We start from the raw sequence: 24340 nt of genomic DNA, 5'->3' as shown, positions 1-24340 counted from the left end.
AAAGGCCTGGCAGCTACAGTGATAACTACACTGAACCTTACCTTTACACATCTGCTGAGGTTTGAGGACATAACCACAGTTGCCATTTACCCTGAATTTTGCTTCATTTAACTGCATCACACGTCCCTCAGACTGGTAGTTTAGGGCCACTGAAAGGGAGAAGTGGGGTGCCATTAATAAAGACAATATTATTAGGCACATACACACAGAAGGGAAGGAAGTCTTTCACACAGCTCCTACCTAACTGGCAGCCCACATTCCAGTAGGGAACAGGGTTGAAGTTGCTGGAGTCGATCCGGTAGGCTGAGGGATAGACCCGGGTCAGCTGCCTCTGGTTGTAAAGCATGAACTGCTCAGCCTTCTGCTGCACTGCCTGGTGGGCTCTGGTCTCACTGAATGACAGCACGTTCCCTGTGGAGCCTGTGTGCCATGGCACAACCAACAGACAGGTGACAAACAGTCCCGGGGCATGGGCCTGAGCCCAGACCTCATTACCTGGCTATTCATCAAGGGCAACCTGAGATTTAGTCCTGTGTTCCAGATTGTCTTGTCTTACACAAATCATGTACCCTGAGTAACTGCAGGGCACCAGCTCCCCCTCTCCCCCTTCCAGGAGGGTCTGTTGTTCTCCCCTCAAGTCTGCACACTTGAAAGGAAAGCCAAGTGGGAGCTTGGCAGCTCTAGGGAACCTGCAGCAAAATCCTCTGCTGGCAGCAGGGCCAGAGGAGTCACTGCCAGGGAGGGAGTGCCCTGCTGGGCTCTGGCTTTGCCCTCGTGCCACCCTAACAGCAGCACTCAGTCCCCCCTCTCACAGGTGACAAGGACATGCCAGCCCTGTGCCACCCTAACAGCAGCACTCAGTCCCCCCTCTCACAGGTGACAAGGACATGCCAGCCCTGTGCCACCCTAACAGCAGCACTCAGCCCCTCCTCTCCCAGTGACAGGGGACACATGCCAGCCCTGTGCCACCCTAACAGCAGCACTCAGCCCCTCCTCTCCCAGTGACAGGGGACATGCCTGGCACTGCCCTGTGCCAGTCCTGTGCCACCCCATACCATCATCCACGATGTCCTGGGCTGCCACGGAGTTGGTGTACACCACCAGGTCCGACAGGGCCCGGCACAGCTTCACTGTCTTCCTGCGGCGGGCCAGCCTGCTGGGTGAAAGCAAACATAAACGGGCACTTGCAGGATTGAAGTGTATTTCAATCCCCCTTTCTGTTCTTTTCAACAACAAGGAAATGAAGAATTGTGAGCAGGGAACCCTGTGCGGCAACTCTCTTGGAGAGGGTTCTGGGATGACTGCTCCCCTCTATCTCCACAGCCCATCCACACAAACAAAATTTTTCATTTAAAATATAATGGAATAGCTGCACCATGGCTGTTCTAGACAAAACCAAGGAGCATTTCAGTTAGAGCAGACACATTCTCAGTGGCACTTTTCTGATTGCTTTTTTTCCCATTCTCAGATGCAATGAAGTTGCCTGGGCTGTGATGCACGTTCTGTAACCTGCACAGTTTGCTCTGTTTGCAGCAGGTGAAATAGGGCCTGGCACCTTTCCGTGAGCAGTGGCACTGTCACACTTCTGTGCAGTTAATTGCTGCTTGCAGCCTGTGACAGGTGACACAGCCACAACACCGGGCTCACAGCAAACCCAGCTGACAGCTGTCACGTGTGGCAGACACATCACACGTGACACAGACACACAGGACCTGCTCTGGCACAGCCTCACACGCTGCTGGCACAGAGCAGCCCTGGCCCCACCTGAGGGGCTCCAGCTCACCTGTGGGGCTGCCCCAGCTCCTTGCCCGGAGGGTGCTGCTGGCCGTCCTCATCATCCGAGGCACTGTAGGCTTTGGCTGCTGCCTTGGCAGCTCTCTGTGGGGAAAGAGCCAGGCAGGGTCAGTCACTGTAACAGGGGCTCCTGTTACTGGGGCTGGGGCTGGGCAGGAGGCTGAGCTGGGCTCTGCAGCCCCAGGGACAAAAGTGACCCCTGGGGCTGGGCTGGCAGAGCTTCCCTGCTGTGGAGAAGAAAAGGCAGCACAGAGCACCCCATGGCAGGGATTCCAGCTGTGGGCAGGAGCGGCTCTGGGTGCTGCCAGGCCTCAGGGGTCGTTTCTGTGTGCTGCCAGCCCAGCCAGGCTTCAGGGCTCATTTCTGGGTGCTGCCAGGCCTCAGGGGTTATTTCTGTGTGCTGCCAGCCCAGCCAGGCCTCAGGGCTCATTTCTGCCAAGGATCTGTCCAGCACAGGCCACTCTGTGCTCTGCCCCTGCCCTGCTCCCTCCCAACACCAGAGGACAATGCTGCTCCCCTGGCTCCAGGGCACTGCTCCTGCTGGAATCCCAGTGGGTTGTGTCCTGTTTAACAAACAGCAACACACAGCAGGGTCTAAATATACAGAGCACTGCTAATGCCCACCTGTGCCCCGCCTCAGTTTAGAAAATTAAACATATTCATTAGTGAGGGTGTAACAGAGTCTGGGCAAAATTTCAAACATCATCTTCCTGCTCCATTTTGAGCCACTTACAAATATTGAAGTGATTCTAAATTATTAAACTATAAAGAAAATAGCTATGATAAAAAGATTAAATCCTCAAAATCCCCTTTTTTCATAAGCATCTATGATTTAACAGTTTCTGATTTCAACATTACATCTTTTGTAATGCTAAACACAGCTTCAAGTGAGAGTTACTTAATCCTCTTCTCGTCAAGAGGTAATTAATATAACTGAGAGCTCTTTATCCTTTTGCACAGGGCTCTTTCCTCCTCTTGTCCTACACCCTATTGGACATAATTCAGTTTGCTGTGTTTGGTGCTGACATGAAGCTGACTGTATTGGAAATCATTTACATGGTTCACTTTGGAGTCTGAAGGTCTGCACTGAGCATGTTCCACGCAGTTAACTTTCAGGAATCGCCAGCTTTAGTGTCTTTGTACCTCCCCAGTAGTTTTTAAAGTGTTTGTTCATTTGGCACAAGAGCTGGCTGAAAATGTCATGTGTCAATATTGTTGGGGGGATAATTCTGTATCTGCAAAAAGATCAATAATAACCAGTCTTCCCAGGCATCCCTTCAGCTGGAAAGGCATCAGGGAGCAGTTACAGGATGTCTCTGTTGCCTCAGTCTACAACACAATCACTATTTTCTAAAAAAAATCTATATATACCCTTATTTTTTTTCACCAGAGATGAAATGAACAGGCTTTCCAAACCTGCTATATCCATTAGGATAACTAGCTGAAGTAATTAAATTATTGACAGGCGTTCAGCCCTCAGCAGAAGCAGCAGATTCCAGTGGCTGACATTTGCCTGTGCCATGTCATTCCCAGCATTTGTGTGGCCAGCAGCAAGCACAGGGTGCCAGGGGCAGTGCCCACTCTCAGGTGCCCACGAGGGAGGAACATGCACTGAGCTGAAGGTGCTGAAGGGAACACGGGCACTGTAACTGATGCAAGCTTGGAACTGAAGTGTAAACATGAGCCCGGGTACTCTCTGCTTGGGGAATTTTGATGGCTCCTAGCTGGCTTCAGGGCAGACGGACTGCTGGCTGATTAAGTTCTTTGAAACATCTCTTAATCACAAAAACCCACTCAGATTCTCAGTCCTGAAGCTCGGTGCAGCCCTCACCACGGAGAGCAGAGTCTGGATGGCTGGGGCAGAGGGCTGCTGGTGGGACAGGGGCTGGCTGGACTGCAGAGCTGTCTCTGTGCTCAGTGACCACTGCAGCTCTCACTGAGGGGCTGCAGAGCTGTCTCTGTGCTCAGTGACCACTGCAGCTCTCACTGGGCTGCAGAGCTGCCTCTGTGCTCAGTGACCACTGCAGCTCTCACTGGGGGGCTGCAGAGCTGCCTGTGCTCAGCACCACTGCAGCTCTCACTGACAGGCTGCAAGCTGTCTCTGTGCTCAGTGACCACTGCAGCTCTCACTGGGCTGCAGAGCTGTCTCTGTGCTCAGCACCCACTGCAGCTCTCACTGACAGGGCTGCAGAGCTGCCTCTGTGCTCAGTGACCACTGCAGCTCTCACTGACAGGGCTGCAGAGCTGTCTCTGTGCTCAGTGACCACTGCAGCTCTCTCTGGCTGGGCTGCAGAGCTGTCTCTGTGCTCAGTGACCACTGCAGCTCTCACTGACAGGGCTGCAGAGCTGCCTCTGTGCTCAGTGACCACTGCAGCTCTCACTGACAGGGCTGCAGAGCTGCCTCTGTGCTCAGCCATGCACTGCAGCTCTCACTGACAGGGCTGCAGAGCTGTCTCTGTGCTCAGCACCCACTGCAGCTCTCACTGACAGGGCTGCAGAGCTGCCTCTGTGCTCAGCACCCACTGCAGCTCTCACTGACAGGGCTGCAGAGCTGCCTCTGTGCTCAGTGACCACTGCAGCTCTCACTGACAGGGCTGCAGAGCTGTCTCTGTGCTCAGTGACCACTGCAGCTCTCTCTGGCTGCAGCAGGAAGGGGGATGGCAGCTGCAGCAGCTCAGGCTGAGGCCGTCAATCCAGGCTCAGGGTGCTGTGGGAGTGTGGCAGTAGGGGAGGCAGATGACAGAAGCACATGTGTCAGGACATGGGAACGGGAGGAAACGTGGCACTGTCCCTTGTGGGGGCTGCTCTGTGCCCAGCTGTGAAGCGGGAGCTCTCAGCTCCTGCCTGGCCATGGAGACACCCCTGAGGAGCAGCAGGGCAGGCAGTCCAGCCCAGCAGCTGCACAAACATAACCAGCACAGGAAAACCAGGAGGAGATCATGCAGAACACATCTGCACAGAGCAGGAGCCCAGAGCCAGCACGCAGCCATAGCAGCCCCTGGGAGCAGGGACAGTCCCAGCACGGCCCTGCCCAGGGTGGGACACAGCAAAACTGGGTCCTGACTGAACCAGGCACCATCAGCTCTCTGGAAAACAAGGTATGCCAAGACATTTGTCTCTGCTGCTCTTCTGCTGCTGCAGGTTTGATCAGAAAATGAGCAATTCCACAGTTCAATCTTCTGAACAGATTAAGACACCAAGTGTAATCACACAGGCTCCCTCCTCGCTGCCCCCATGCCCATCACACTCGTCTGGAGCAGTAAAACATTGCCAGGGTCTCTGGAATGCTGCCAGTCCTACAACAGCAACCTCAGCTCTCATTTATTTCACTCACCTTGTGTTTACTGAAGTTCCCCATTAATGATCGACCATGAGACTTTTTTCCACCTTCTTTTGTGTCTAAGTTCTGTGCAGAAAAAGTGCAATAAAAAGCATAACTAAATACCTTCAGAAATGTCTTTAAGGAGTCTGCTACAGTCTCCAAAAAGCGGCATTTCAACCTCATACAAGTTCCTGTATGCCACCCTGGCTCACTATTAGGAAAATAAAATTATTGCAAATGAGACAAAGTGAGTTAAAGTCTGATCTGTGAACAAATTGAAATCCAAAATCTCATTACAGGACTTTTCTAATTTCTTTGTACGCTTCACAGTTTACAATCATCTAACTGTAAAGCAAAATACTAACATTAGCACTCAAGACAACAACAAGCCATGTAGAAAAAGCAGTCTAGCAAAACCAGGCAAATAACAACAAACCAAGACATCTGAGTGTTCTTGAAAGCAGCCACAAAGGGAAAAGGGAGAGGAAAAAGAATCTCCTAGCAGATAAATGTGGACTTCTCATAGGCAGCCTGCAGGCTGAGTTCCACATTCCCAGCCATGCCCCCAGACATCAGCTGGATAACTCCTGGCAGCATCTCACTTCTTCTGTCAGGAACACACAGCCCTTCATCTTCTGAAGAGCAAAACAAAACTGAAGAATATTCCCCCAGCTTCTCAGCTGGGTGAGTGTTTCAGCGCTGTGAACTCCAGCTACTCCCTGCTCAGGGCTGAGCTGGACTCACTCTGGGCTTTCATGACGATGAGGGCACTGGGGGCCCAGCAAAATCAATAACCTGGGTTCAGAAATTTGCTCAGAGCTCAGGCTTTGGAAGTCTCTGCAACACGCAGAAATAATCTTTAGCAGATTTTTACTTCTTTTAATAGCAATTATTTGGGAAAAATCGAAGGCAGACCACTAATGAAGGAAAAATAAATGAACAGGAAAAAAACAGGAAAAAACCCAACTGCTCCCTTTCTAGTCCATCAATTACACAGTAACTCCCAGAAAAGAGTTCTGTGACACTGGTTCATGAGCAGGCACATCTCCACAGAAAATTCCCTCTGTATTTAATGTCCCTGGAGTTTGCATGCAGTTCCTCAGTTCCTGGCTCTCTCATCTGAAACATCTGCAGCACATTGCAATGTGCCCTCCTGCACAGCCCACATACCTGCTTCATGTTCACACTGAAGCTCTGGTGAGTTGCCTTCAGCAGGGCCCTCACAGTGAAGCTGTCAGGATCCTCCTTGTCCCTGATTTGGGATTCTTTCAGCAGAGACTCCAGTTTCGTCCGTATGAAGGATTCCACCTGGTGCTGAGTTGCACCATTGCTCTGAAAGGCACCAGGAAACCCAGCTCAAGCAGGCTTTGTGTCCATCCCATTGCACACTGAGGGTCACACAGTGCTCCCATTTCCTCCCCTCTGCAAGAACAGACTCCTTGCACAATCCTGCCTGATCCTGCCCTTTCTGCCTGTGCCTTTCACTGCCATTTCCCTTCTCCTTTTCCCCTGAGCCCTCCCAGCTCAGCTCACAGTCCCCCCACAGATCCCCAGGACCTGGCCATGGGCTCTCTCTGCCCCACAGCTGTCACAAGCCCCCCTTCTCTTTCAGAAGAGCATGAATTCCCAGCTAATGCACTTACAGACACCCTAAGCATTAGATTCCTGCTCCAAACAGTGAAAAAAGGAAGTGATTTCTGTTAACAGTCATCCAGACTATACAGACTCAAACCAGTCTCTTACATAAGGCACTTAAAAGTAAAAGTGAATCCTATGGAGCAGCATGAACGTGACACAGGAATTAAAAACTTAGGAATGAAAAACTCTGCTAACTCTAAGTAGGACATGGAGTGTGCATGCAAGAGATGCAGAGCTGTCACACTCTGTGAGCTGACTGTGTGCACATACAAAGCAGGGCTTTAACTTGCAGTCGTCCTCAATTTCATCAGCACTGTCCTCTTCTGAAACCTCTCCTTCCTCAGCATCTGCTCCAAGGCTGCAGGGCAACTTCTTACCCTAAAATGAGGAAAAAACACCCCAATAAATGTGGTCAGTGTTAGTTAGTGCACCCAGTCTGCTCCTCTTGCTTCACCATCTGCTCCTAAATAAATCACCTACTAAACTTCTGTGATATTGCTCCTGTGCACAGAAATGTTCTCAGCCTACCTGCTTCATCAGTGGGAGACAGGAATGACATTCAGGATTTCTGCAGAAATGCAGAGGATTGATTTTTAGGCTGCATTTTGAAATTAATAATGCTGCTGCTAATGAGGGGTCAAATTCACTTCATGCTGGTACCTTTACACTGGCTGAAATCCCTGAGTGTAACTAGAATGAATCTTTATATATACACTTACAGGATGAAAATCATGCCATTATTTGAAATTGTTTGGCTAGTGAATCAATACTGCCTTTCAAAGGAAAATGTATAAAAAGAGCAAAACCAATAGCAAAAAGATGAGAAGCTGGCTTACTTCTCAACAAGGCACTGATTCCTAAATCTGATTTCATGTTTTCCAACAGAGCTGCTTAAATTGAGCAGGGGATGGGAGACAGGGCTTTGTGCAGGGATGCTGGGATGCTCGAGATAGAATTTCTCATTCTGAAAGCAGCTCAGCTCCACAGCAGTCTGCACCCAAGGGCTCCAGCAGTGAGAGCTGGAGGATCACCCTGCAATGACAGCTCAGACATGCTGGAAAGGCAGCTCAGAAATTCAGGTAAGAGCCCAGAGCACCCAGCCTGTGCTGCCTTTGGTGCAGTGCCAGGGGATTTCTGCAGGAGTGATGTTCCATATGATTTCCTGTGGATCCCTCAAACACCAAACTGTGTTTGCACAGTTCATTAACCAGCAGCCACCCCAGAAAACGGATGCAGTGAAATGCAAAATCACGGCTGAGCACTCAAAGGGCTCCTAATTCAGGGTCAGCTCTGTACTGTGCACTGCAGCATGTTCAAACTAACATCAGACAAACTGAGAATCCCTGCAGCCAAGAACAGGGGGAAAGCCAGAGTATCCTGAGAGTTCACACAGAAGTAATTGCCCCCCTGTGTCCAAGTAAATTAGACAATCTAATGGGGCAGAACTCTATTAATCATCCTCCCAAAGGTCTGCCTTGTGCTCCTTCCCTGTTTTATCCGTCCTGGCCTTTGGAATTCCTTTCAGAGCAAATCTGTTTGGAGTGAGGGGCTCACACAATTAATCCTGCACAGAGCTCTGGGGCCTCCTCCAGCTCCTCCTGAGCTGCTCTCCTCCCATAAACACAGCAGATGAACCATGAGCAGAGCTCCATCCCATGAACTGCAGCTCCCTGCTGGCTGAGGGGAAGGGCAGGAGAGCTTCACTTTTCTACCACTCCAAAGTACTTTGTCCAAGGAAAGACTGTCAGATAATGTTTAGATGCTAAAGGGATATGAACTGGTCCTCGAAAGAAAACCTACAATAAACATCACAAGCTGACTTTTGTTGCATTCTCAACATGCCCAGCAAGTTACCTTCACTAGGATTTTCCCTTTTAAATCCTGAGGGCTGGGAAGCTGCCTGGGGTCTCCAGTGCTCACAGATGACAAGTCCAGTTTGTCACCAAATATCTCCTTCAGGTACTGGGCGATCTTCTTTTGCTGTTGAATACTGCAGTGGTTTTCAATGGACAGGATCACTGGAAACCTGGAAACAAAGCCCCAGACACTCTCAGAGCTGCACCCTTACCACCCACCTGGGAATGGAACAGCCAGGTTCTTGCACAGATTTGCCCCATTGTTCTCTAAACTCTTGGCAGCCCCAGGGCTCTATAACAAGGAGTTTTGTTTTCTTTCCCACAAATCCATTTCTGGGTGCTTTTTATTTAAATAGAGAAAAGGAAGTATTTTCCTTTTATTGTCTTTAAACTACTCAAAATTCTCGACACCCACTCATAATTTGAGACTACTCTTTACCTCATACTCTATATGGGTACTACTTTACCCATATATATATATGGGTAAAATCCACAGTTTTCATAATAAACTCTTATAAAGCACCGTGGCAAATGAAACAGATTCAGAACACTACCCCACACCTCAGTATTTCCTCAAACTACACATGACAGCTTTTCAATTTTTCTGCTGAAATAAAGTATTTTCAGTAGGTAAAGAAGATCACAGTATCGATTTTTCAGGAGAATTTCCCTGTGGATGTGAGTGGGAAGTTCTGTTGAAAGATAATCAGCAGTGTCAGACTGTCCAAAGCCTTACTGAGTTCAAGAGCACAAAAAGGTTCAACTTAGAGAGAACTCTCTCCCTCAATTGATGGGAAGAGCTTGTGCAGCTGAACAATAAACACAGCATGGGCAATAAACAGGGGAACAGAATCTACCCTGATGTGCCTGAAGGAATATTTGCACTTCCTGGGCTTGATGGTTGTTTTCAGTGTGGGATTAACTACAGAAAACAGGTGTAGCTGCAAAGCTGGCTGCACACTTACTCGTTTTTGATGAAGGCATATTTATTGATGGTTTCTGCCACGTCCCGGAAGAGGATTTTGGAAGTCAGGGTGTAGCCATGGTGCACCACTGGCTCCCCATCTGGGCCATCCCAGCAATCCACTGTGCAGACCAGAAAAGGCACACATTAAGGGATGCCCCCAGTCTCACCCATTCCTGTGCTCCTGCTGCCAGCAGAGCTCACCTGCTCAGCCATGCAGGTTCACTCCATCCCTTGGCATCCTTCATTCCATCTCCCCTGCCCTGCCAGCTGAGCTCAGACTAACAGGACAGTCTTTTCCTAGGTCAGATGGCATTTCTGCATCCTAGAACTGTTTTCCTCCTTGTATTTATTTGAGCTTTTTTCCTCATATATAAAACTACAAAGGTGTAATAGGTCAAATAATGTTTACAGCTACCTTGGGAATGGAGTTTTTGCTTCTGAGGACATATTATTTTAAAAGAACTTATCTTTTCCCACTCCCAGTTTAACTTGCAGCTTTATAACTGACTGTATGAAGAGTAGCATCAAATCCAGCACATGCAGAATGGACCAGCATAAGAATGCTTTTCCTAATGAATGCCTGTTCCCTGAATTTGTACCGATCTTGTCACTGCTGCTGCCTCTACAGGCAGTTAAACTTCCCAAGGAGAAAGCTGCAGAGCTAGTCCCTGGGCCCTCAAGTAGCTGCAATAGCTTTGGGTTCAAGGAAAATAACACTGCTGAGTGTTCTTGGGAGCTGCTCTGCAGAAGGCAATCACCCAGTTTTCTCAGGTTCATTTTCTCTAATTAATTTTTAAATAGAGATTAACAATATTTTTTTTCCAGATGACCCTTTGTAACGCTATTCATAAAAAATTAATGTTGAGTCTAACTTTGCCAAAAGACTTTATTTATTTTTGGAAAAGAAAGATACTAATACTAATATAAAACCACTAATGTTTTGTTATTATTTAAATCATGCACAGCTTAAAAAAGAATCCAGTGTGATCCCTATGGCAGGGGGTTGGAGCTGGACGATCTTTAGCACCCTTTCCAACCATTCTGTGATTCTCTGGTGTCTTCGATGCCTGCCCAAGGTGATCATTCCAAACAGAAAAATCCAGTTTGGAGTGGTCAGAAAGTGCCTGAGGCAGCCCTGCATCGCTGCTGGGAGCGTGGCCCTGAGGCAGTGGCTGGTGCAGCCCCTGTGCTGCCCCATGCAGCCAGCCCCACATGCAGCCCTGTGCAGCTCCCATGCAGTCCCTGTGCTGCCAGCCACCCGTGCAGCCCTGTGCAGCCCCCATGCAGCCCTGTGCTGCCCGCCACCCCTGCAGCCCTGTGCAGCTCCCATGCAGTCCCTGTGCAGCCCCATGCAGCCCTGTGTAGCCAGCCCCATGCAGCCCTGTGCAGCTCCCATGCAGTCCCTGTGCAGCCCACATGGGGCCCCCATACAGCCAGCCCCTGTGCATCCCCATGCAGCCAGCCCCCATGCAGCCAACCCACATGCAACTCCGTGCAGCCCCTGTGCAGCCCCCCTTGCAGCCCTGTGTAGCCAGCCCCCGTGCAGCCAGTCCCCATGCAGCCCCCATGCAGCCCACCTTCGACGCAGCGGCAGCCGGCCTGCAGCACGCGCGCGTACATGTCGGCGCGGGACTGGGAGAGCAGCTGGTCCCCGCTCAGGTAGGTGTTGTGGGACGAGGCGATGAAGTAGTGGCACAGGGGCTGCTGCATGTCCTGGTGCACGTGGCGGTGCAGCGGGTTGGACACCTCGCACGCCGGGCTGCGCATGAAGCTGGTGAAGCCTGCGGGCACAGAGAGCGCTCTGAGCCCCCGGGCTGAGCCTCCGACAGTGGGCAGGCACTGCCGGGCACGGTGAGGCCGCCCTGGCTCCGACACAAACGCCCTTCCCAGCAGAGCTCCTGGGTGGCACTCCTGTGCTGTGCATGGCGCTGCCCTCAGCACACGGGGGCACGCAAGGCAGCAGCTGCCCAAAGCACAACCGCGCATCAGCAGCCAAGGCACTGACCCATCACCCTCACTTCACAATTTCCTTTTTCCTGCAAGTTTATTCAAGAAGATGGCACTTCATTTATAACCCTCTAAATAGAGCAGCACTGTACAGAGAAAGTTTTAAAAATACCTCCTTTAAGAATGAAGCATGTAAAACGTTTGCAAAGGACTGTGCAAACAATACCAGCCCTGAAAGCAGCTCAGAGATAAAAGCAGCTGCAGCAGCAGGTTAAGAGGAGCAGAAATGCTTGCAGAAATATTGTTTAAGTGTCACAGCTTGTTTGTTTTACTTTCCTTTTTTCAGTTTGAGTGCAGTGCCCTGGGTCACATCAGAGGCTTGTTGAAGGGAGGCCATACCCAGGATTTAAATACCATGTGGAGGAAAATTCCTCCTTTCCCCCTCCCCAAATCACCACGAACATAATGCTGCTCCACAGAAGCTTCCTTCTGGGCAAAGGAGCACAACATGGCTTTTAATCTATTTCATCTCAGCTCTGAGGCTGATCTGATACTAAATTGGATTCTGAATAAACATACAATTTACAAGTGCTTTCACAAGCAAAGGGAATCAGGTATTTAAACCCAATGAAAATGCAACTATCTGTACTTTATTTCACAGAAGCATAAAGGAATGGATTGTGCAGGATCCCAGATCCCCAGAGCTGAGGCAGAATGAACACTTTGCTTTCATTACCTCGCTGGGAGCAGGCTGTAGATAAACCGCACGGTCCAGGACAGTTTTGTGAGAGTGAGCAATAAATCCCCACAGCCTCAGGCATCCAGCCCCTCCGCTGAGGGTGCCTGTGATGGATGGCTGAGAGCTGCTGCCTCACCACACCTACTCACAGCTCCCCCCTGACTCACAAAACGCTCCCACACTGCTGATCCAGGGGACAGCAAAAGCCTCACCAACACACATCAAAGCACTTCCACTCCCCTGCAGCATGGCAAGAGAAAACTCACTCTGAAAACAAAACTTTTACCTTCAATCCCAAGAACATTTTGCTTCTTGTTTTCTTCTGACACTTCAAACTTCTGTATGATGTCCAGACAATATTCTGGTGTCACATTATTCATCTGCACAAAAACAGCAGCGGAGGTACACTCATTTTTAGCATCACCAGCAGGTGAAAATCTACTTAACTTGGAGGAGACAAACAGGAGTGAGAGGTAGCCATCAATTAAAACCTATGTCATTTTAGTCTCAAGAATAAAATTAGCTGTTTAGCAGCCTTAATAGTTGTACTGGCCAATACTGAAATGAGAACTATGACATTATATTCTTTAATACAATCTTCTTAGACATGCAAAAAGATTTGGCAGGCTTGGATTTCATTTTCATGCGTTTTCCACTCTTATGATTTCATTACTTCCAAGGGAGTTCACTGTAACACACAGGCTAGGAGAGAAATAATTACATTCTGAAATGAAAAACAGCAGCTTTTCTGAAACAAATAGGAATTTTGTCAACAGCTTCAGCTAGGCCACAGCTGAGGTTCTAACTGATTTGTGGGGCAATTACAAGTATTCACTTATATTTCCTTCAGAGCTAAAGGGAAGGAGTAGCTCCTATTTCATCTTTCCTCACTGCCTTGAGTTGTAGAGAACCAAAGGGAGAATGAGGATGGGGTGGATTTCATTTCTCCCCTACCAACATCACAGGAAGACAACACTGGCTCTCAAACCTCTGGCACCTTCCTTGTGCCATCATCCAGTTCACTGTTTGTACTGTCCCAGCTAAGCCAACCATCCTGAGAGGCTGCAGGAATTACATAGGATAATAAAAGAGAACAATTCAGAAAGAAAAATAACTGATTATCCTTGCTCAGGTTGGTGTTTGATTGCAAACACTGCTCAGAGCAGGCCCTGTTCTGGTACAAGCTGGCTCAAATTCACTTTTCCATTATCCCCCATGGCTCCTTGCTGGCCCAGTGTGGGCTTCTCATGTGCTTGAGGAATGGAAATGTCTAATCTAGTCCAAAGCTGCATCTGCTGGGGAAAAGTCCACACATTTGTGCTTTTTAATTGTAGCTTGAGAGATTATGAGTTTGGCCATTCTTTTTTCTTGTTACACTTTACAGAGTACTCCACTAAAAATAAAATGGGTTGCTCTCCTAAACAAGAAGCCAGTTTAGCAAGCTAACAAAAACCCCAAGCCGCTTTTGTTCTGTCCTCAGGCTGCAGAGTGTTTCATATCCTGCCAATTGAGTAGCAGATGGAGCAGAACAGACCGTCCACAGATTTGCAAGCATCCAGACAACAGCAAAACCAAGATGCTGTTTGGGTGCTGAGGGCGCTGGGGAGCTGCTTCCTGCCTGGGAGCACAATCAGGTTTTGGGGCAATGTCCCAGGGGAGCAGGGAACATTCAGGAATCTCCTGACCTCCAGTGCTGGGCACTGGGAAGGGGCACAGGGCTGCAAGGTGCCCAGCCAGGAGGAGCTGCTGCTTTCACTGTTTGTGGTTTGCTGCTGGAGCAGCGCTGAGCAGAGCAGCTCTGCCCACACAGGGCTCTCAGGAGGGCACACAGGGCACTGAGAGGGTGCAGAATGCCAGACCTGACAGTCAGCTCCAGCTTCTGCTGCAGCAGCAGCTCCATAATGTCCCTGTGCACCCCAAAGGCAGCTCTGCCACATGTTCCTCTTCCTGCTCCAGGTCCCTGAGCACCCTCTCACACCGCTATCCTGGGCACTGCAAAAATCATCCAAAGCAGCTCAAACTCTTTCTAGAAGCATTTCAAAAAACAATAAAACCTTCCGAACTCTCTTCTGTCACATCTGTGCATTGCCCTCTGCCCCAAGTTAATATTTTCCATAAAATCCTTTCCCCACACTTGGATGTAAGTGCATGGCCATAGGCATGGGTGCAGGTATTGCCCTACCTTCTGTTCCACCCTCAGAAACTGGGCCAGCTCCTCAGCAGTGAGATGATCCTTCTTGTCACTGTAGCTTAGGAGCAGCAGGTACAGATCTCGACGCAAGGACATCATCTTGTAAAACACTGAGAATTCTTCGAAGTTCAGGGTTCCTTGGTTCTCATCTGTGTCTGCCTCCTAAGAGGTAATGACACTCAGGTAAACATGCTCAGCACAGGAGAAATCAGGGAATAAAACAGAGCAGGACTTGTGTACACCAACAGAAGTGTAGTAAATTCTAGTCTGTGAGACTGTTCAGACACAAATCCTAACAGGCTAAAATAACTGCAAAATTATATCATCATCTCTGGGGTTTCTGGTTACTAAACTAAAGCCACAGATTCCCCATGAAACTCTAATTTCCTTCTTTAATTCCATATTTATTTCCCCCAGAAAGAGGCTCACCCTGGGCTTTATTCTGATCTCTTGCCCTCCTGTGTGCCCTGCAGTTATCCTGGATTAAAACACAGCAAGAGGCATAACAATATCACCCAAGGCTTCCCCAACAACAGTCTGGTATCTTAAACCACTCAGGACAGTGTCAGAGTCTCCAATGCACATTATTTAATGTGCAGCACTCTGCAGAGGGGACAGCTCTGCAGCAGCTCTGAGACTCCTCACCAAAACACACACCCAGCATCTCCAGGCTGGATTTGCTGCTTCTCCTCAGAGCTAGGAAGAGAAGAAAACAGTACTTAGCACACACTAATGCAAGCTTTTTTCCTGTGAACATCTGCCTAAGAGGATTGCTGTGGATTTTGAAAACAAAGAATATATTCTGGAGAATGGCTGGCAGGCACTGTGTGGGTCCCCATGCAGAGAGGAGCTGCAAACTCGGATCACAGCAAGTCAGCTGAGAGGAAAGGAATTCTCAGCTAAATGGTGTTGAATGGGGTTTTAAATCATTTTAGATCTATTACATGCCTTAGATTACATTTACAATCTGTGGGAACGAGTACAACCCAAACTAATCTCTGCAACACCACTCCACCATTTTCCAGGTCTTTGGGAGTAACTCCAGACTCCAAAGATGTACCTCTAGTGGGGAATTTATGAAGAATAGAAGATTCTTCAACTTTCCCATGTTTTACAGCAAACCAGCTTTGAGCTGGTACTGGTTTAGAAAAGTGAAGAGGGCATATTTTGCTCTCCCTTATGTCCTTGGTTTATCTTTCCTTTCCTACAGTAAACACAAGGACTGGTGGAAAATGGGAGCCGTTTTCAGACAACAGAAGTAAAAAATTGATTCTAAATCCATCAAATCTGGATGGCTATATATGAGGAAGTTGTTAAAGAAAACCTAATTACTTGCATCAAGCCAGTTTCTATAAAATAATTTTCCATAAAGGACATAAAAAATATTTTAGTAGCAACAGAGTGACTTCATTGTCCATCAGTGCCAGCATCGAACAGTTCAGTTCACAGAGCTGAAACCAACAATGCAGCAGAAAGAGTAACATGGGTAACTCTTCTGTGTGCTTCATGTAATTTAAACAATGTCTGATCCTTTTTGTCTACAATAAGGTAGGACATTGAAAAGCCTGTGAGTGCTGTGTTTTTGGTCCCAGGCTGCAGAGCCTGCCCTGGCTGTGCCCAGAAATGGATGTTACCTGGTTATGCAGGTACACACCTGGAACATCTGGCGGACCTTCCTGCGGGGCAGGCTGACGTTCAGCTTGTGCATCAGCTGGTGGATCTCCTCGATGTTCAGCAGCCCGTCCCCGTTCTTGTCAGCCTCCTCGAAGGTCTGCTTCACCCAGCTGCCAGCGTGTCAAGGACAGGCACACAGGGCTCTCCCCGGGCACAGGAGGCAGGGCAGCTCAGGAAAGAACCTTTTGCCCCTGCCCTTACTACAGCTCAGCCAAAGGCTTAAACCACCACTGGTTTATGGCAATTATTCACAGCTCAGCCCCTCTGCACTCCCATTTCTGGTGCTGGTTCCTCCTCTGAGAATGTGCTCCAAAGGTTTCAAATATTGCTGGGATCTTCTTCCACCTGTCCCTTCATTCTACCTGAGCTTCACTTCCCAACAGCACCTTTCACCCACCTTTCACCCCCTCCTTGCACAAACATCCCTCAGCACCTCCTGCTAAGTTCTTGCAGCAGCTGGGAGTGGGACAGGGCCATTCTGGGTGCAGGCTCCCAGCTGCCACACTGGATAAAACAAACAGGACTTGCAGTGATGTTTCACCAGGAGAGAAGACACAGCAGACAGGAGCAGCTCAGAAAAGCCATGGTTAAATATAGCAAGCTGAGGACAGGTGCAACAGAGCATGCAATACAACCCCAATGGACCTGTGCCTGCTGTGGATCAGAATCAAACACGGCAGATATAAATTAAAAATACCTGAAATATGTATATTCTCCAGGAGTAGCACTGGAGAGTTCCATGAGGCAGAAGAACAGACAGCTTACAATTTTAATTAAGATGGCCTTGGGGTTTGGTTTTTGGGGGAAGAGTGTTCTTTGTGTATAACATTTTAGTCATCACTGTTGTGAAAAAAAAACTATTGGGAAAAAAAAGGCACATGAAGAAAATATTCAGAGAACATGAGGTTCACTTTGGCTACAACAAACATTTAAGGAGCTTTATGGATCTGTGCTTCCGACAAACAATGGAGGCTGGGAAGAACACAGGCATCTGACTTACACAAGAGCAACAGAGATGGCCAGGAGTTATTGAGGTACTGAGATAACTAGAAATAACTGGTCTGCCCCTTCAAAAGGGAATTCATTACCAAAATGCAAACCTATCCCCTGACTCCCATGCAGTTTGATCCAGCCCCCAAGGCACAGCCCATGGTTTATCACACACAGAAGTGTCCATGTCAAACCCACTGCTCAGGTTTCCATTGCAATCGGCGGAGGGGCTTTGGTCACTCAATAGGAGGAGAAGGGACGGGCTGTGCTGAGGTGCAAACCAAGGCAGGAACATGACCCAGGAGGAGGCTGGCCCCCAAAGGATACTGGTCGTGCGTCCTCTGGCGCTTGGCCAGCGAGTCCTCGTCGCTGATCCCGGCCAGGAGGTACTTGAGCCCCGTGACCCAGGTGCGAGCCTCCTCGGGGTTGGACGTGATCAGGTCCAGGCTCTCCAGGTGGTTGCCGTGGTAAATGGTGAAGCAGCAGCTGGGGTCGAAGCTGCCCTCGGCGTGGCGGTGGAAGATCTCCGACTGCCGGCCCTCGCTGACTTTGTAAATGGAGTCGATGACAACTGGGGGGAAAGGGAACCAAAGGCCACGCTGGGACACCAGCCAGCCTCCTCCTGCTTCTCCCAGTCTGAGTTATTCAGGCTCAGAGGCATTAAACTTTACTGATGTTACATCTGCACATCCCAAAGCCCTCGCTGGGACAGCCAGGCAGCCTCCTCCTGCTTCTCCCAGTCTGAGTTATTCAGGCTCAGAGGCATTAGGCTTGATTAATGTTACATCTCCACATCCCAAAGCCCTGTGGGACTGAAGGTTTCCCTGCCATGGCTGTGCCAAGTGCCGGCTGCCCTGGAGGCTCTGAGCACTGCCCAGAACATCACAGGGCTGAGGTTATAGAAAGGGAGCCGGGGAGAGACCAAGCATCTCCCATCAGCCCACGAGCCCCTGTGCGGCTCTGTAAGTCACACTCCAATACTGAACTGCCCCAGAAATTAGAAGAAATATGAGGAGTTTACTTTACTTTTTGCCTTTTCGCTCTTGCGGGAGGGCCTCCATCGGATGCAGGTCCTGTGCTCGTCCAGGTAGAAGAGACGGACCAGCCCCTTGGTTCCACTCTTCAGCTTCACCATCTGCGTCCCAGACTGCATCACACTCATGCATCTTTCAACTGTGGGGCAGAGCAGAACAAACTCAGCTGAACGGCCACCTCACCCACTAATGCCATGGCTCACGGGCTGCCCAGCATGTGCCCCAGCTCTGGCCTGAACCTCCAGTGACACAAAGTGGGCACTGCTGGGAGACTGTTCCTTCTTCACTGCCACCTTCTGCACACAGGAAAATGGGACAGCTCATCTGTCTGAACACCCTCACAACAAAGGAGGCAAAGAAAACTTTGATCTGTGTTGAAGGAAAACATTTTATAGTTGTTTCATGCTCATCTTATTTACATTTTTTCTATTACTGCACACAGTGCTGTAATTTAAACCCCAGCACTCCATGCACTTGGACTGGTGAGATGCTCATTCAAACCCTGCAGTCCTTTGGGCTCAGTAGCCCTGCAGTTTGTCCCTCGTGCTGTGCCACTGGCAGAGCTGCTCACAGAATGACACAGACCCATTCACACCCTCTCCATGCTGCCACCGACCTTCCAACTCACACTGGGATGATTTCCTTTTATCCACCCGCCCCATCAATGATAAGGCTTTTTTCCTCCTCTGTGTTTTGACTAAAATAAACCCATTTCTTCCATTTCATCTCCCATCCTCCCTCCTGCAGCCTTCCAAACACAAGGATCAAGATAAGATTTCCTCTTGATCTCAGTACATATCCATGCTCTTAAATTACCTTCTGGTTTTATCCATTCACAGCCTCTCCTCACTTGGTATGACTCCAAATTCATCTCCCTGGGTGATTTGTTTACACTCTGGCTGGCTCCCAAATAAACTCTCTGGGTCTGTCTTTATTTCTTATCACCCTTCCTCTCTGCAGCACTTCTCTCCCCAGTGCTCCTCAGAGTCACAGCAAAGGCTAACCCACACTCCCACTGCTCTGCCAGAGCTGGGATTTATTTATTTATTCTCCCAGCAGCTCTGACACGCTCACAGGCAGTCAGAGCAGCATCTAAACACTGAGCAAAGCAGGGCTGAACAGCCCTTGGCACTGGAATAACCTCCCCTGGCTCCTTCACTCACCAGGAGCTGGCAAGACAAACCCCACATGGAATAAACCCATCAGGAGGAGTCTTGTTCCTGAGTTCTCTTTTTGGAGAAAGGAGGGGACTGAGGCTGAGCTGAACAGAACCAAATTCTTCTGGAAGCCTCATGTGAGTGCAATAAATGTGTCCTTCATTATGTCCATAAATAATGGCACCCCGCGGATCAGCACATGCTGAATGAAGGTGAGTTTGGAAGGGCTTTAAGATAAACCATAAATGTGACATAAATCAAGCCAGAAGGTGATGTTAGACCATATCCACATGTTGGCTGGGGCAGCATTAACTTGGATATATCTAATACACACAAAGTACCAGGAAGACAAACATTTACACCACGAGGGATGGAAAACTCTGAACCTGAGAGAAGAAAGATGAACTGAAGCAAAAGGAGTCTCTAAAAGTCCCAATGTACACCCACACAGGAATGCCTTTTCTTGGCAGAGCCACCCCTTCCCTGTGGACCTGAGTTTAGAGCAGGTTTGCCTTGGATTCCTACCAAGACAAACAGGACCTGTCCCAGCCCAGCAGTGAGGTGGGTACCAAACGTGCCCTGCTCCCCAGCCTGGCACACGCACCAGCAGCACCTCTGCTTTCACCAACAGAGACATCACTCCAGCAGGGCTTTAGCTCACTAAGAGCTTTAGCAACAAGCTACTCAACACAGCAAATCTGCTTCTTTGCACCTAAGGCTAGCAGTGACTGGTGAAAGTCTTACAAAAAGATCTAATTCTCACATAAGTCTCTCTATTAGCACCAGCTCGGTTGTCATAGAAAAAAATCCCAGCCCGGTTTCACTGAGATGCCGTTGAGGACAGCCAGCAAAAGGCAGAAGGGAGAAGATCACATCTATTCAATACAAGAAAAGCAGAGAATGGGCCACGGTCAGGTAACTGCAGCCAACAAAACTGCGGGGAAAATAAAAACCATAAAAGGCAATCCAGTTCCTTCTTCACCATTTCAATTGCTTAAACATTTCTACACCACATTTGGAATTGTTATGGGTACAGTCACATTCATGCTTCAGGCACACTTCAGTCACAGGGAATAGATTTGAAATCACTTTCCTTTACAAAGTGGAAGAATCCCAGTTCCTGCCCACTATCTCAACAGCCTCCACTCCCAAACCCCACCTGCACTGGGTCCAGTGCCCCAGGGAGCACCATCTCTGCTGCTTGCACCTTCCCAGTTCCAAGGAAGTACCTCGAGAATTCAAACATTTAAAGAATAGTAAACATGAAAGAGAGTTCATGGCATCATTGCTGCTGTGTAGGTGTTAATAACAAAGGCTCCACGTTCAAGAAGGGACTGGGGTAATGGAAATGCCACAGCAATCACGAGCCCACTGGATCTCAGCTCTGCAAACCATTTACAAAACACCCCATCCTCCCCTTCAGGCTATTTATAAAATATAAGCACGCAAATAAAAAAGGTCTTTTTCAAATCTATTCTCAATATGCTAATGCCGGTCCCTTGCCAGACACCACACATTAGCATCTGAATCAGGGAAGGTATTGAGCAGTGCAGGGCAGAATAAAGCTCCAGAAGAGCAGTTCAGGAAGGATTGCACTAAGGAATAGGGAAGCTGGTTCCAGAAAAACATCTAATCCTGTAGATAAACCAGGAATACAGAGTAAATGAAGCAGCTCCTCAATGCAGACATAGATTAAAATTTGGGGAAGCGAGACATGATTCCCATTAAAAGCTGTTCTTTCAACACAAAGACTAGCTGTGCATTTTTTGCTCAAAAGTCTGAAAATGAATTAAATTAAACTAGGACACAATGGAGTTTATGTTACAAGATCAAAGAAAATTAATCTGGAAGTTTAAATAAAAAAATTATGCTTATGCAATGTATAAGGAAGATATCCCTGCCCATGGTGGAGGGCTGGAACTGGGTGAACCATTCCATGATTCTATGATAGTTGAAGCTTTAATTTAACATTAAAAACCCCTGAAAACTACATTCACTTCTGTTTGCAGAGTTATGCAAACTTGACAGTCTAAAATCATCCCAACAGACATTGTGGAGTTTAACGGGATTTAATAATGAAAGACCAGTCTCCTTTTCTTGCTCCCAAAATAACCCTTTAAAGCAACACAGACCTGAATTCAAATAGCCCTTTTTAATTTAGTTTAGGCAGCTCTGTGGGTGCCCCTGCCCAGGCTGCTCTCATTGCCCACTGAGCCAGCACTGCTGGGCAGCTGTGGCCACTGCATGGCACCAATCCCCAAAGCAGCCCACGCCACCCTCTGTCCCTGTGCCACCCTCTGTCCCTTCATGCCACCCTCCATCCCCTCATGCCATCCTCTGTCCCTGTGCCACCCTGCATCCCTTCATGCCACCCTGCATCCCTGTGCCACCCTCTGTTCCTTCATGCCACCTTCCATTCCCTCATGCCACCCTAAATCCCCGTGCCACTCTCCATCCCTGTGCCACCCTCCGTTCCCTCATGCCACCCTCTGTCCCTGTGCCACCCTGCATCCCTTCATGCCACCCTCCGTCCCCGTGCCACCCTCCGTCCCCTTGTGCCCTCGGGTTATCCTGACACCCAGGGATGGCTCAGCATCAGCCCCCCAGGATCCCCACAAACCCCCATCGTTCAGGGGCCATTCCCTGCATCCCAGGAGCTGGGAATTCTCTGGTTTAAAGTTCCTTTAATCCCAGCAGTCACGCTGGTGAGAGCACTTCTGCCTGCCCTTGTGCCTTCACCACAGGGACTTCAGGGTGTGCAGGACCCTGCAGTCAATGCCAGAAAAATGATCATTATTTAGGGAAGTAAGACATTACACTGAGCAGCATTTCCCAGCAAACACAAGAGCATTTTGCTACACAGGGCACATCCCTGCAGTGAAACAAACACCCCCTCCCATAAAACAAGTTCTCTGAGATTAACTAAACATCCTGGCAATTTTTTGCTACTATATTTTGGTGTTTAGTTATTCAAGAAAACACTATTACCTTTGCATTAGCAGCACAACCCTACTGCCAAGAGTATACAGCAAAAGGAATTATCTGTCTCACCCCTGTTGTGAGACAGATAATTTTACTTAAAGTCAAAGATCAAAACAAATTTCTTATTGCTGTCCACAAATGTTCTTTTATTTTCCTGTATGTTAAGAAATTAATATTTCAAAGTGCAACCAAATGACAAAAGGTCTGGTCTCATCTTGCTTTTATGGACTTACTGTTACAGCCATCTGACAAAACAAAAAGATTAAATAAGGTATAAAGAGCATTACCAAACACTGAGAAGTATAATTATGAAAGAGGATATAAACTGGGCTCCTAAATGATAGGCATCAACTGCATTAAGCCAACATTAAGCCTGAAGAGATAAAAGGTACCCATGAAACGCAGGGGTTACTTTTCTAAGTGCAGCAGCAGCTCTGGTCCCCTGCATTCAGTATTTGGGGTTTCTGTGTGTTCTGTAAGGGCTGTGAAGCCCTGGCACAGCTGCCCAGGGCAGTGCTGGGGTCACTGGCCCTGCAGCGTGTGGAAATGAGTGGATGCAGCTCTGGAGGCCCCAGTGTAGTGCTGAACACTGGTGGTGCTGGGCTATGGTTGGATTTCATTGTCTGAAAGGTCCTTCCCAAAAAGCCCCATCCCTGCCCTGGAGCCCGCACACAGCTGCACAGCCCCATCCTGCAGGGAAAATACCCCGGGTCCAACCCGGCCCAAAGCAAAGCCCAGAACCCTGAATGCTCTCAGCCCTCTGCACTCTCCATCATTCCCCCACCCTGAGCACGCAGTCTGCCCTTCCAGTAATGCCATCAAACACCATTTTCTGCTCTGCCAGCTGCACCCGGGAGCACATCCCATCTCAATCCCACGGAGCAGCACTAATGCCAGCAGGGTGCTGATTGTTGGGGTTACATAACAGCCCAAGGGCCCGGGGCACAGGGGGCAGACGCAGGTCTGGGGCACTCCCCAGCAGGATTGGGCTTTGGTTTAAACAGGCACAGCTCATATTTTATGCCAGTTTAATTTGCCTCGCAGCAGCTCTTGCAGCCTCACGGAATTTCACATTAAGCTTCTTACAGTGGGTTTAATGGTAATCTCTGGGAGTCCGTGGACATGAGATGGACAATCAATCTCTCACACTTCTGCATTTCCCAAGAAACCCTCGAGGAAGCCACACAGCACCAGCAGAGCCACCAGAGGCTGAAAAGGTCACGGGCAATTCAGCTCAGCCCTGGAGAGGCAGAGCATCATCAACACCAGTAACCAAACACAAGTTGGGACTACTCAAACAACTGAATGGTGTCTAATCAAAGGAAATCACTAACTCTGGGAAGCAGCTCGTGCTTGTAAAGTCACTAAATAATATGCAAACAAAAAAGGGGTGAAGCTGAAGAGCAAAACCATTCACTATCCAGAATGGAGAAACAACCCCAAGCACAACCAAAATCTATCAGCGTGTTTCAGCTCCTTGTAAGTCTGGGAACTGTCTGGTGGTGTCTTTTTTTCTTTCAAAATAACCCAAAACAAATGCAAAAGCTGGGGAGCAGCAGCTCCCAGAAGTCATGTCTGAGTAACACATATTTCACAGCAGCTGCTCTTTCAGCCTCCCCTATTGACACTGCGGGCTCTGTGCTTCCAGGACGGCCAATAACTCATCTTATTTTCACATTACAAGTGAAAGGTCTCTGCTCTTCACCTTTTCAAGCTGATCCCTGACAACCCTTAGTTATTCTTGCCATGGGAGAGCCCAGAGCTCCTTCCCAGGCTGAGCCCCCTCCTCTTTTGCTCTGAGAGATCAGAAAGGAACCAGAAGTATCCAAACAAAAGCTTGGCACTACAGTATAATCCAAAAAGAGCCTGAATGGTCCTTAATGACAAGCTTTGTTCCTTCACTGAGACTTCAGAGAGCACTGTGCAGCGCAGAAATGTCCTGCCAGGCCAGTGCCTCTTTCACAGGGGCTGTGCTGCCCTGTTGGACCCCATGAATAATGCATGTTTTCCAGCCCCGCCCAAGGACCCCTCCTTCTGCCAGCTCAGCAA

The 24340-nt window shown here is 48.8% G+C and overlaps 1 protein-coding gene across 4 annotated transcripts in view; it reads right to left on the bottom strand.

Moving 5' to 3' along the window:
* Positions 1-24340, bottom strand: part of PLCH1 (phospholipase C eta 1) — a 55323-nt gene that overhangs the window by 8295 nt on the left and 22688 nt on the right. For 2 of the 4 annotated variants that reach the window (XM_064721180.1, XM_064721179.1), the window contains 15 exons: positions 18145-18291; positions 17446-17689; positions 16109-16238; positions 14446-14616; positions 12550-12643; positions 11155-11358; positions 9576-9696; positions 8609-8780; positions 7025-7132; positions 6287-6448; positions 5129-5200; positions 1784-1878; positions 1056-1156; positions 241-420; positions 42-149 (listed from right to left, as the gene is read on the bottom strand). In XM_064721180.1, the coding sequence (XP_064577250.1) occupies positions 42-149; positions 241-420; positions 1056-1156; positions 1784-1878; positions 5129-5200; positions 6287-6448; positions 7025-7132; positions 8609-8780; positions 9576-9696; positions 11155-11358; positions 12550-12643; positions 14446-14616; positions 16109-16238; positions 17446-17689; positions 18145-18291 (2109 nt within the window). The remainder of the gene's footprint in view (positions 1-41; positions 150-240; positions 421-1055; positions 1157-1783; positions 1879-5128; positions 5201-6286; positions 6449-7024; positions 7133-8608; positions 8781-9575; positions 9697-11154; positions 11359-12549; positions 12644-14445; positions 14617-16108; positions 16239-17445; positions 17690-18144; positions 18292-24340) is intronic. The other 2 variants (XM_064721178.1, XM_064721182.1) reach the window with 1 other exon arrangement.

This window comes from Zonotrichia leucophrys, chromosome 9 (genome assembly GCF_028769735.1).
Source record: "Zonotrichia leucophrys gambelii isolate GWCS_2022_RI chromosome 9, RI_Zleu_2.0, whole genome shotgun sequence".
NCBI classification, from domain to species: domain Eukaryota; kingdom Metazoa; phylum Chordata; class Aves; order Passeriformes; family Passerellidae; genus Zonotrichia; species Zonotrichia leucophrys.
This window is presented reverse-complemented; position numbering and strand designations above follow the sequence as displayed.